A 14,217-nucleotide genomic window follows, 5' to 3' on the forward strand; every position below is an offset into this window, starting at 1 on the left:
GGGTCTTGTTGCTATGCACGTTGCTAACGAATGAGCGGTCCCTTTCATAACATATTGTGGGAGTGTTATGTGACAGAAACCAAGCAGAAATGTGTTCATTAGCCCTTAAAGGAAAATTTCACCCCAAAACTATCTTTTAGTATTTGTTTCATTAGTCCATTGTTGACATAGTCCAAAAATGTTTTGCTTGTCAGCAATCAGGTTTTCAAGATATGTTACTTTCAAAATACAGAAATCATCCCAAAAAAATGCAGCGTCATATGAATCAAAATGCATCATACGGGGATGATTTCTGTACTTTTAAAGTTCGGTATCTTGAACTCTCAATCACAATCCTTCATACCTCTTTGATTGAAGAGGACCAACACCTGTCCACAGGCAATCCACTCTATAGGAAACCACTGAGAAGTGCCCCTATGGGGAAGGAAAGGACGCACCATAAGGTAATAGGTACAAGTGCCATGTTGGGTCAGTGGGCAGACAACATCTGGTTGACTACACCAGTGGCTCCCAACCTGGGTTATAGGACCCATGGGGGTACTTGGCCTATCCACAGGAGGAACTTGAGAAGACCCATGAGACCATAGGCCTACTGGTAAAATGCACTTGAGGGGGTACTTCTGGGGTAGTCCGAGCAGAGCAAAATTCAGTTGGTGATACAGTCACCAAAAAAGGTTGGGAACCACTGGACTACACCATAAGCACAATAAAGGGCTGAAGGGCTCAATTCAATTCATATAATTTTCCACCTGCGATCAAATTAATTGGAACTAGGTATACGAAGACGTGAGTACAGACTAGTTTGTTGACACAGACATACACAGCACAGCCCAAATACTGCTAGGCAAATTTGATTAAATCTGGCCAATTACACTAAGTACTAGGCCTACATCAGATGTTTCACTATGGGAGAACCGAACGCTAAGGTAGACAGCTCTCCGTTCACCTGAAAATACTTTTTAATCTCTATTTAATCAGCTCATTATCAAGACACAATTCTTTGAATGTTCAAATTCTTGGGCTTACAGAATCAATTAACCTGCCTGGAGGATCACTCAGCAGAAGTAGCAGCATGGCTGTTTAATCCAGACAGCAAACACAGAAATCACAGCCCCTGAAGTCTCTCTCCTCTCACCTCTCCCTGGCTGGCTCATTTAACCAGTGAGCGTGGCAAATTAAAAAGAGATCCTTGCCAAGCAAGCCCGCCCAGCTGCCACACCATTGGGAAGGCAGGGAGGAAACCGGGCTACTTAAACACTTCCTACTCCCTGCTCAGCTCAACCAGTGTCTCTTGCTGAGGGGTGTATTATTAACTAGGCCTACCAAGCACCAGCCCTCAAGTCACTACTGTTAAAACAAAGCAACAGTAAACATGTCGTCCCCCACGAATGATGCAGCACCCCCTTGGGCCAATCAGTGTATTTTGTAAATGATGGATCTCTAAGGCAAGACGCATCATTCACCCAAGTTTAGTCAAAATCGGGTCAGTGTTGTCTGAGATATCGCGTGTCGCTAACGTACGTACAGTTGATTACTATAGCGCCCCTCTTGGGCCAATCAGTGTAATTTTGTAAATGCCCGATTTCTATGACAAGACGCATCATTCACCCAAGTTTCGTCAAAATTGGGCCAGTGGTGTCTGAGATATCGTGTGGGTTAACTAGACTAATATACCTGCGCATGTGTGCCAAATTTCATTACTCTGAGTCAAACAGATCAAGAGATATAAACATGTGTCTGTAATAGCGCCACTGGTCGATATGAAAGTTCTCGCATTTGTTGAGTCTTGACAGTGTTTGCAACATGTATACCAAATTTTGTAACAATACGAATATCCTTGACTGATTTATATGCATTTATGTGCAAGACCACGCCCACGTGAATGTTTATTGGTCAATAGCAGCAATGTTGTTTTAGGTACTAGTCTGGAAAATATTGTGTTAAGAGACCTTTGTCCATAGATGCAACATACACTATATATACAAAAGTATGTGGACACCCCTTCAAATTAGTGGATTTGGCTATTTCAGCCACACCCGTTGCTGACAGGTGTATAAAATAGAGCACCCAGCCATGCAATCTCCATAGACAAACATTGGCAGTAGAATGGCCTTACTGAAGAGCTCAATGACATTCAACATGGCACCGTCATAGGATGCCACCTTTCCAACAAGTCAGTTCATCAAGTTTCTGCCCTGCTAGAGCTGCCCCGGTCAACTGTAAGTGCTGTGATTGTGAAGTGGAAACGTCTCGGAGCAACAACGACTCTGCCGACAAATGGTAGGACACACAAGGTCACAGAACGGGACTGCCGAAGCGCGTAAGAATCGTCTGTCCTCGGTTGCAACACTCACTACCGAGTTCCAAAATGACTCTGGAAGCAACGTCAGCACAAGAACTGTTCGTCGGGAGATTCATGAAATGGGTTTCCATGGCCGAGCAGCCGCACACAAGCTTAAGATCACCATGCGCAATGCCAAACGTCGGCTGGAGTGGTGTAAAGCTTGCTGCCATTGGACTCTGCAGTGGAAACGCGTTCTCTGGAGTGATGTATCACGCTTCACCATCTAGCCGTCTGACGAACAAATCTGGGTTTTGCGGATGCCAGGAGAACGCTAACTGCCCGAATGCATAGTGCCAACTGTAAAGTTTGGTGGAGGAGGAATAATGGTCTGGAGCTGTTTTTCATGGTTCGGGCTAGCCCCCTTAGTTCCAGTGAAGGGAAATCTTAACGCTACAGCATACAATGACATTCTAGAAGATTCTATGCTTCCAACTTTGTGGCAACAGTTTGGGGAAGGCCATTTGCTAGTTCAGCATGACAATGCCCCCGTGCACAAAGCGAGGTCCATACAGAAATGGTTTGTCGAGATCGGTGTGGAAGAACTTGACTGGCCTGCACAGAGCCCTGACCTCAACCACATCGAACACCTTTGGGATGAATTGGAACGCCGACTGCGAGCCAGGCCTAATCGCCCAACATCAGAGGCCGACCTCACTAATGCTCGTGGCTGAATGGAAGCAAGTCCCCGCAGCAATGTTCCAACATCTAGTGGAAAGCCTTCCCAGAAGAGTGGAGGCTGTTATAGCTGAAAAGGGGGGACCAACTCCATATTGATGGGAATTGGGTTCCATTTGGGATGCAACTCAGAAATCCAATCCTCCACTACTCCAATGATTCAGGTTAAGAGGATAGAAATGAATTTCCAATCGCCAGTTAACCCTCCCCTGACATAGCCACCCGCACAATTCCCTTTGGACCCGACCCTTGTCCCCAAACTTAATTATAACCACCAAAACCACTCAATTAAGACCTCAATGGATAAATAAAATAGTACCTTTATATATATTTTTTTATTCTCTGTACTGTGGCGTGGGAGGACTCAAGCACATTGACAGCATTGTGTATTACAGCATATAGAGAGCTGTGATGTTGAGCTGTGATAACCTGATAAGGCCCGGCCCACGCATGCATCCTTTGTTCTTGCAGTAGCAGGATTCAGGAGGGAGGTCTATAGAAGGGAAATGGGATCGGCAGCGACTGCGTGACAAACACGGACATCACTTAATCTAAAGGCCCCGTGGCTAAGTGGAGGGCCCGAATGAAAGAGGAGCTCTGGACGCATCGATCTGCCGTTTGAGGTTATTAGTGAGCCTTTACCACAGAGGGTGTATGTGCGGTGTGTGTATGTGTGTGTATGTATGTGCGTGTGTTTGTGGTGTGTCTGTGTATGTGTGCGTGTGCGTGTATGCCCGGTGTGTGTGTGGCCCAGGGGACCACTAAGTATGTCTGCTCTGCTCAGCCTCCCTCTCCATCCTGGTAATTAATCGGCCATTTGGACCTAGTTAGCTGCCTACCTCTCTCCACTCCACTCTTTACTGGAGCCTTGACTGATGTAGCCCCTGATTGTTTTCTATGGGGAGGCTGCATGGGGCATCCTGAGCGGATAGCACAGGGCAGGCTACCCCTTGTCTCAGTCAAACTACATTATGGACAGAGTTGGACATGTCAGAGGACAGGAGAGTTAGGACTGAGCTGGAGTCTGCTGTAAATGTTACTAAAACATCATTCAGCCGTATAGCCTAATAGAGTACAGGCATATAGAGTATCTTTGGAGAAAAATAAATAAATAAATAAATAATAATGCATTTTCTTACTAGCACCGACTTTGCTGATAGCTACTTTACTGAGGAAAAATGGACTTACTATGATTGTGATAAGTGGTTGTCTCACCTAGCTATCTTAAGATGGATGCACAACTGTAAGTCACTCTGGATAAGATTGCCTGCTAAATGACTAAAATGTAAATGTAGCCCTTTCACCATCTGCCCAATGGATGACCCAGGCAGCCAGATGGATTGTGTAAGTCATACAGATGGACAGACAGACAGAGCAACACACATACACGTCATTACAACAACACACACTCACATTACACACACATTGTCCCCACCTCCCTGGGCCAGCCACTCACCCTCTCCAGGTCCTGGCGTAGGTGTGTGAACAGTTTGAGGCGTCGGTAGAGCACGTCTTGCTCCTGCTGCGCCAGGTTATCTACCTCGTCTCTCTTCAACGTCAACAGAGGACGGTTGAAGTTGGACTTCCTCCTCAGCTTCCAGAACTGGTACAAGAAGTCCACGTGGGCGTCCGGCAGGCCCAGGCTCTCCGCCACGTCCTTGGGGTCCACCAGGCGGTAGAACTCGTCCTCCAGCTCCTGTAGTTTCTGTTTGCGCTGGCTGGCCTTCTCCCTCTCTATCTGGTCCCGGTCTGGACGCTCCACAGGCGGCAGCGGCCGCTCTAATGGTGGCGGCTCGCTGGTCGCTTGGTGGTGGTCCGCCGCGGTGACGGTGGCTCTGTGCTCGTTGCCCTGTCCAGCCCAGTCTGGTTTGCTGGCACCAGCGCTGTTGGTGTGGTTACTGTTGCCGGTCATGGCGTTGTTACTGTTGCCGGGTGCGGTAGTGCTGCTGTGCTCTAGGCAGTAGGATTTGAAGCGCACTTCATCGTTCTCGGCCAGGATGGTGCGCATCTCCAGACCATGGTCAAAGGCGCAGGTCACATGGAAGGCCACAATGCAGGAGGGCATGGAGCACTGGGGAGGGAGGGAGGGAGGAAGGAGGAGAGGAGGAGGGAGGTGAGGAGGAGAGGAAGCAAAAGAGAGTAAAGGAAAGATAGGTTTCAAATATGAGTGTCACGTCAACACTGCTTCAGTTGTTAAACACACATACAGATGACCGTACACAGTCACACAGTCTGTAGCTGATGATGTTGTCTTCACACAAACAGAAACATGGTAACGACTGCTACGCAATACTGTCACAACTCCTTCCTCTGCCACCACAGAGAGAAATGTGCATGACAGAGATTGTGTTCAGAGAAATGAGTGTTCGGTCTGCCTCTGTCCTATCTACCCCAGACCAACAGGAGCTCCGCTATCTCCTGACCTGTGGGCAACATGATCAAAATAATTATTGGTTCCTATATTAGTATCAGAAGCCACAGAGAACAACATCTGTCCGTGCCTCCCTGCATTACAACCACAGTCTAAAATCAAACCTCTGCTGTTGCCTTTCCTCAGCCCTATCCATTTCAGACCTCACCAAAGACTGCCTCCGGGAGAGGTCTCATGAGGGGATGGGGGGAGGATGGGGGATAGCAGTGTTTTCCATGGCATCAGAGAACAGCAGAACAAGAGGCCCACATTCTCTTAGGGCCTGGGATGACAATGACAGGCCTGCTCAGCTCAGGGGCTGCGTCCCAAACGGCACCCTATTCCCTATATAGTGCAGTACTTTTGACCGGGGCTCCAGTCAAAAGTACTGCACTATGTGGGTAATATGGTGCCATGTGGGACATAACCAAGGTGAAATGGCTCTCCTCTCCTTTGTCGCGCCTCTCTTTCTCTCTTTCCCTTTCTTTCGCTCTGTCTCCAGAGGCCCAACTCACAGAAGATATCAGAGCCCACTTGTCACTCTGGCCCTCTCCTGTGCCCATTCTACCTCTTTATCCCTCCCTCCCTCTCTCTGCCTCTTCCTCTCCCTGTTCTCCAGAGGCCCAACTCCCTCCCATCACTGAAGCAGAGAGGAGAACGTGTTGTTATGACTCTCCCATTCCATGCTTTCTCTCTCTTCATCACAGTAGAGTATCCCACTTGTCTCAGTGGCTGTCTCTCTCCTGAGGGTTGAGAGCCCATACGGCACTGTCTGCCATGATGAGGCGAGCGAGATCAGCCAGAACTGGAAATCACTATTCCTCATCTCTTTACCCTGCAGCTTGGTAATGCCCTCAATACCAGCTCTCCACACTGACTCCCATTGTCAGGCCGCTAAACGTTAAATGGAAGTAGTTCTCTTCAGTCCAAATATATCACACTGTCTGTCTGGTGGATAGTGCTTCACTGCACCCTTACTAGACATGTCAACGTTATGAGAGTAAGTACCAGACCATAGCCTTAGTGTGTGTCCCAAATGGCACCCTATTCCCTATATAGTGCACTTATTCAAGTAGTGCGTTATGTAGGGAATAGGATGCATTTGGGACACACCCTTATTGATGAGCTACATTAAAATGACCAGTATTTTAATATAATAATCCTCCAATAAAACATCAATCATAATTTGTCAGACAGCAATTTCTCTGAATATAAACGTGTTTAGTTAGTGCAGCTGGTTTCAGTTGTTTGGTGTCAAACAGGCCCAGCTTGCTATCTGGGGGTTTGTCGATTTGTTCAGAGCCTCATCATCTGCCATCTCTCTGACTCCTCTGCTTTCACACAAAACGTACTGCTATTAATATGTATCCGATATGTGACCTGTTACAGAAAGCTGGGCATATGATGCACGTCACTACTTCACAGGAGAGGCATTTGAACATCAAAATTCGTTTTTTGGCAGAAATGCCTTCTTGAACATGTGAACTTTCATGTGCCTTAATAACAAACTGGTATGTAATCCGTAAATATATAGAAGTCAAATGTGAAATCACAAAACTGTTTAGGCACAGAGAAAACCATGATTGGTTGAGATAATGAGAGGGTTGGGACATTCACGAGGTAGAGAGTCCATTCTGTCACTCAAGGCTTCTCTGTCAAATGGCACATCTTGCTCTCTGCTGCCGTGGATATTTGAAAGATCCATTGGATTTACTCATATTTTCATCATGGACTACATGCAAAGTGTAGCTACAACTTTCAATACCAGTGTTGTGCTGAATACAGCTACTGGTATCAACACAGCTCTGTCTTCTGTGGCTAAAGCAGTCTGGACTGGTTGAAGTAGAGTGGGAAGGATTATTTTGGAAGTGTTTCAGTCTGCCGTGAATCATCATAATCCATACACCAGTAAGAGTCTACAGTTAAAATGCCAAGATAGCTACATGTACATACGTTATTGTCTCAACTGTATGATAAAGTTGTTTTCATTGCTAGATATTGTTAGCTATGGGGAGAACAAGTATTTGATACACTGCCGATTTAGCAGGTTTTCCTACTTACAAAGCATGTAGAGGTCTGTAATTTTTATCATAGGTACACTTCAACTGTGAGAGACGGAATCTAAAACAAAAAAATCATACAATGTGATTTTCTGGATTTAAGTAATTAATTTGCATTTTATTGCATGACATAAGTATTTGATCACCTACCAACCAGTAAGAATTCCGGCTCTCACAGACCTGTTAGTTTTTCTTTAAGAAGCCCTCATTACTGGTATTAACTGCACCTGTTTGAACTCGTTACCTGTATAAAAAGACACAGGTCCACACACTCAATCAAACAGACTCCAACCTCTCCACAATGGCCAAGACCAGAGAGCTGTGTAAGGACATCAGGGATAAAAGTGTAGACCTGCACAAGGCTGGGATGGGCTACAGGACAATAGGCAAGCAGCTTGGTGAGAAGGCAACAACTGTTGGCGCAATTATTAGAAAATGGAAGAAGTTCAAGATGACGGTCAATCACCCTCGGTCTGGGGCTCCATGCAAGATCTCACCTCGTGGCGCATCAATGATCATGAGAAAGGTGAGGGATCAGCCCAGAACTACACGGCAGGACCTGGTCAATGACCTGAAGAGAGCTGGGACCACAGTCTCAAAGAAAACCATTAGTAACACACTACGCCGTCATGGATTAAAATCCTGCAGCGCACGCAAGGTCCCCCTGCTCAAGCCAGCGCATGTCCAGGCCCGTCTGAAGTTTGCCAATGACCATCTGGATGATCCAGAGGAGGAATGGGAGAAGGTCATGTGGTCTGATGAGACAAAAATAGAGCTTTTTGGTCTAAACTCCACTCGCCGTGTTTGGAGGAAGAAGAAGGATGAGTACAACCCCAAGAACACCATCCCAACCATGAAGCATGGAGGTGGAAACATCATTCTTTGGGGATGCTTTTCTGCAAAGGGGACAGGACGACTGCACCGTATTGAGGTGAGGATGGATGGGGCCATGTATCGCGAGATCTTGGCCAACAACCTCCTTCCCTCAGTAAGAGCATTGAAGATGGGTCGTGGCTGGGTCTTCCAGCATGACAATGACCCGAAACACACAGCCAGGGCAATTAAGGAGTGGCTCCGTAAGAAGCATCTCAAGGTCCTGGAGTGGCCTAGCCAGTCTCCAGACCTGAACCCAATAGAAAATCTTTGGAGGGAGCTGAAAGTCCGTATTGCCCAGCGACAGCCACGAAACCTGAAGGATCTGGAGAAGGTCTGTATGGAGGAGTGGGCCAAAATCCCTGCTGCAGTGTGTGCAAACCTGGTCAAGACCTACAGGACACGTATGATCTCTGTAATTGCAAACAAAGGTTTCTGTACCAAATATTAAGATCTGCTTTTCTGATGTATCAAATACTTATGTCATGCAATAAAATGCAAATTAATTACTTTAAAATCATACAATGTGATTTTCTGGATTTTTGTTTTAGATTCCGTCTCTCACAGTTGGAAGTGTACCTATGATAAAAATTACAGACCTCTACATGCTTTGTAAGTAGGAAAACCTGCAAAATCGGCAGTGTATCAAATCCTTGTTCTCCCCACTGTAGCTAGTTAGCTAGACAGTTGCATACAGGTACCGTTATAGGTTGCTTCGTCCCGCAACGAGCCATTGGCTAGCTGAGCTGGCCAGTTGCATTTTGCTGCCAATGTTGATTGCTGATGTGCTAAGGCATGCATGACGATAATCTTTTTCATGTTTGCCAGTTTGTCATGTTTAACTAGGGAGGATGGGGGGGTTCTACTATGCTATATGGAATTGTTTTAAGAAAGTCATACCAAGGATCATTTAGCTATTTGATCTATAATTTAAAAAAATGTTTTAATTATTTGATGAAAATTAGTTTTGGCCTTACTGCCCATTCAAACGCATTGAATAACAGATTCACCATATGGAACAACAGATAGTCCCAAAAATAAATAAAAGGGAAGTTTGTTCTGAAGTGTCAGTCCTACAGTATATCTGAAAGATATAAGAAAGATCAGGAGACATTCATTTATTTATTTCTTTACATGTATTTAACCCCTTATGCACTAAATAGTCTCCATATATACTTCCATTCATTTTTTCAACTGGTACCGGGGGACCTTCAGACGAGTCTTGTGAGGCCTAGAGCAAAACAACCAACATGTACGTGTTCGTGAGAGTCTCATCTTTCCATAGATGAGTCATACTAGGATGGGTCATAACTGTTGGGAAACCACAGAGAGACGTTGGCAGATCGGCTGTACCGACTTCAGACGAGTCCCAAGACGCTTGTGGGGGTCTCAGATCAAAACAGAGAACACAATCGTCTTCGTGAGAGTCTCATCCTTCCATAGAGGCCAAACCATTCTGACGCTACAGACGATTTTGTGAGTAGACCGATTTTCGGGACGTCTCATGGTCTGACAAACACCTCTCTAGCTCTGTCACATTTCACCGCAGATGTGGAAGTGCGACATAGAGGATGCGGTGGGATGCATCCGATGCAAAAAAACAGATATCTCGAGCTGAAACTGACATTCTAAAAATCTGTTTTTCGCTTTGTCATGATGGGGTATTATGTGTAGATTGATGAGGACTTTATTTATTTAATCAATTTTAGAATAAGGCTGTAACGTAACAAAATGTAGAAAAGTCAAGGGGTCTGAATACTTTCTCTTATGCTCTCAGGCTAGATTAGTTTGTTCATAATAACCTGAACCAAAGTTACTCAAAGGATCTTATGATATAGGCCTAAGTCTAGATATTTTTTTAACCTAAGCCTTGTGTTTTAAGTTTTTCCTCATTGTAGGCTACTACAAGTATTTTATTGTTCAAATCTTTTCTTTGTTCCAACGTGGATTCTTTAAGAGATGGGTGGGTCTAAGGCTTTAGAGGGTGTGAACGATGCTAAATGGGCGTAAACAAAAAGCAGCCCTGTAGCTATTCAATGTGAAAGGTTATCTTTATTAAACAACAATAGGCAATTCAATACTGTAAATGTTTTGCCTAGTGGGGTAACTTGGTGAGATAATGTTCAGAGAAGCAATTTGGTGAAAGTATTCCTTTTCTAAATATATGTTTCCCAAGGATTAATGTAGAGCAAGTGTGAAAATCACAGCAAAATGTTTGAATACCTTTTTCTCCTAAATGGAATTATTATACGTTTATCAACTATTAAAGCAGCATTACTTTCCCATGTTTCCTCCAACTATAGTGGATGATATGCCATTTTGAAGCTCTGAGTCTGTACTTTTATCCAATGTAAAAAAAACACAATTTCAAATTTTAGAACATAAGACTGAAAATAGATGGTGGGTCACATATGTGCTGCTCATTAAAATGAAGAACTCCTTATCACACCTTCATGGCATCTTTAACACCCGCAGGTGCACTGACATGCTAATATAAATTAGGGGGCTTACTGTGTGTGCGTGTGCATCTGGCGATACTATTGCGTGTACTGGTGCAGTAAGGTGGTGTTTCCTGGTACTGTGATAGATGTGACTCATATTGCGTGTCTCACCTGTATGCAGGTGCCTGTGTGTTCTCGACACAGGCTGCAGGACAGGGCCCAGCGGCTGGCGGGGATGTGGGATACCTTGGTAATGGGCTCCATCTTCTCTGGGCAGCCTATACTTACCTGGATACCACGCACACACACACACACACACACACACACACACACACACACACACACACACACACACACACACACACACACACACACACACACACACACACTGTCAATACAGATGTGTCTTACAAGACATTAATACAGACACTCACAACACCTACATGTATAGGGTTTCCAGAACAGTTTTAACAGATTTTCTGTTGTTGTATTGAACATGTTTTTACAGATGCTCATCAGGCACTTTGCTTCACAAACGTTATACAGACTTTGAGATTGTAAGCAGTTCTTCACTGAATGTCATGTTCTCTGTAAAGTCTATATGACCATCAGGTCATAAAGAGAGCATGCTGCATGCTAAGTATTCCTAGAGCCCAGTGTCCTCCCATGAAGGGCTCTTCCCTTCCGCCCAGCTTCCGACATTCATTCCCCCACATTCATATTCCTCTCTCTGAAAAGAGTCTTTCTGTAAGGCCTCATCCTTCATGCCCAGGCCCTAATAACTGCCAGACAATGCTGACTTCCTCCATCCCCTCCTCTCTCTGATAATCCATTAAATACTGTGTGAATCCTCCCCCATTCTGATTGCAGCCATTGAACCAGGCCTTTGACACAGAGTGGAGGGCTATGCTCTCTCGCTCCGCGCAAGCATCACCATCTTCCTTCCCCTCCCTCGCTTTTGTCCTCTCTTGATTAGGATATCCAAGAGTCTTCAAATCTCAAGATGGAGGACTGTGTCTCTTTCCGAGTGTCTTTCTCTGAGTGTGTGTGTGTGTGTGTGTGTGTGTGTGTGTTACTTTTCAAATCGCTCCTTCCCCTTATTCCGGCTCCAATTAGTTCATATTTTCAAAAGACAATGAAAAGCTTTCATTTAAAGTGACAATTGGAAATGAGTAGGAAATCGAAGTTGGAATAAGGGCTGCGGAGGGAGGGGGTTTGGAGGGCTGCGGAGAGAGGCGTAGAGCTGCGGGAGGTTCGAGCACTTGAAGACTAAGTGAGTGAGATACAGCCTCAGCTGCAGCCGGACCCTCTCAGAGACACAGTGACACAGTCAAAGGCTCAGCCTCTCCGACTGCCAGATGGAAAGGAGTCCACTGTCTGAACCATTAGTCAGGCTCTGCCCCTCGCCGGCTGACCCAGAGACAAACCACAGGTGAGCACTGAAAGCCCCCCTCATGCTTCACGCCTGTGAAATTCCGCCGTGACTTCTTATTAACTAACACCTCACTGCCTGTGTCTTTAGTGCAGAGAGAGAGAGAGAGAGAGAGAGAGAGAGAGAGAGAGAGAGAAAGAGAGAGAGAAAGAGAGAGAGAGCGAGAGAGAGAGAGAGAGCGAGAGAGAGAGAGAGTGCGAGAGAGAGAGAGAGAGAGAGAGAGAGAGAGAGAGAGAGAGAGAGCGCGAAGGACGCAAATTAATTTCCATTCAAAGACGTTGGAGGGGAAGTAAAACAAACAGAAACAAACGAGAACAACAATAAGAATTAGTCCAATTAAGGGTGACAGAATATAATTATTGCTAAAAGGGTTCAGGACACCAAAAGGCACTTCATTAACGGGGATCTAAGCGTTTAACGCCGGTTTGAGCATCAGGCCTTAGTGCAAACACGTTTGTCTTATTGTCCCAGTAATGTTGATGCTCAAGGTGTGTGTGTGTGCTTGTCTGTTTGGGAGTGGGAGCGTGTGTATTTGCATATATATTAATCATGATCGTGTGTATTGAAAGTGTATAAATGTGTGTGTGTGTGCATGTGTATAATGTGGCTGTGTGTATGAATATGTATGCGTATGTGCTTGTGTGTATGTGTATGTGCCCAGTGGGCTCACCTCGGGGATCCATAAGGCACAGCTGACGTGGACCCACTTAGTTCCACTGCGGGTGGGCTTCAGGGCTCCGCCTCTCTTGGGGCACAGCAGGCATTTGGGTTGCACCCCCAGGGCGCAGGTTCGGCACAGCCAGTTCCCCTGTGGGACCTTCAGGATCCCATAACATGCCTGGGGAGAGACAGAGGGATGGGGGAGGAGAGTGAGAGAGGGATGGAGGGAGGGAGGAGAGACGGAGGGGTGGGGGAGAGGGAAATATGGTGGTGGAGATGGAGGAGAGGAAACAGAGGAGAGGGAAAGAGGAGATGGAGAGAGGGGGAGAGAGAGGGAATGGGAGGAGATGGAGAGGATGAGGGACTATTTTCAAACATGTCAAAACTGTGGTGAACGGAGGTTGATAGAGCTGTATAACTGTCAGGGGATTGTCAAACCAATTAACACCATTCCACCCAATAAAAAAACGGCAGTCTAAAAAACTAAAACATGAGGTTGATGGGTCTATTTCTGGGATGTATTTTTCTTGCTGTTTATAGTTGTCAAATACCCAGAATTCCATTAACAGGGAGAGTTTCTGTACGATCTGACAGTATGTAATTCTTTCCATGACCCCAAAAAACTACAAATCCCCCCATCCCCAATCGCATCCTGACCCCAAAAACACCCTTAATACCGCCCAAACAGATTTAACGCTCACTAAACACGTACACCCTCTTCCAAAGACAAGAAACTCTTAATATCCCCATAACTTCTAATTGTCCCCTCCTCTTCACCCACCTCCACCCAACCCTTATCTGTACCTGGTGTACGCAGATGTTGCACTTGTCACAGAAGACCATCTCGTTGCCGTCTTCTCCCTCTGGGGACCGGCACACGTCACACACCACGTCCTCGTCGTACTCGATGCCCAGGCCCTCCTCCGTCTCGATGGCCTGCTGCATGTTCTCCTCACACTGGCTCTCCAACTCCACCAACACACGCTCCATGGTCAGCTCGTCCAGCTCCGGCAGCGCTGAGGGAGGGAGGGAGGGAGAGTGAGAGAGTCAGTGTCAGACACAGAAGGTCTGATTCATACATTTGGGAGAGAAGGACAGAGAGTCTGGTAAAGGGTCACAGCTAGTCACATTGCTAAGGCTAAGCCATCACCCTATGGGAATTTCTATCTGGCTCAAGTAACTGGATTGGCACGTGTTTTGTATTGAACTCAACTGTGTGTCTTTCATTTACAGAACATTTTGTACTATTAAACCTCGGCTATAAATGTATCTTGTACTTCTTCAAATTCTTGCCATTTTCCAACTGCCACAACAGAAAGCAA

At 45.8% G+C, this 14,217-nt stretch overlaps 1 protein-coding gene across 4 annotated transcripts in view; it reads right to left on the reverse strand.

The window, feature by feature from the left end:
• jade2 (jade family PHD finger 2) overlaps nucleotides 1-14,217 on the reverse strand; it is a 153,779-nt gene that overhangs the window by 50,612 nt on the left and 88,950 nt on the right. For all 4 annotated transcript variants that reach the window (XM_084170674.1, XM_084170673.1, XM_084170672.1 and 1 more), the window contains 4 exons: nucleotides 13,700-13,911; nucleotides 12,906-13,073; nucleotides 10,975-11,091; nucleotides 4,476-5,090 (listed from right to left, as the gene is read on the reverse strand). In XM_084170674.1, the coding sequence (XP_084026800.1) occupies nucleotides 4,476-5,090; nucleotides 10,975-11,091; nucleotides 12,906-13,073; nucleotides 13,700-13,911 (1,112 nt within the window). The remainder of the gene's footprint in view (nucleotides 1-4,475; nucleotides 5,091-10,974; nucleotides 11,092-12,905; nucleotides 13,074-13,699; nucleotides 13,912-14,217) is intronic.

Source organism: Coregonus lavaretus (genome assembly GCF_964263955.1).
Source record: "Coregonus lavaretus genome assembly, chromosome: 10".
NCBI lineage: Eukaryota > Metazoa > Chordata > Actinopteri > Salmoniformes > Salmonidae > Coregonus > Coregonus lavaretus.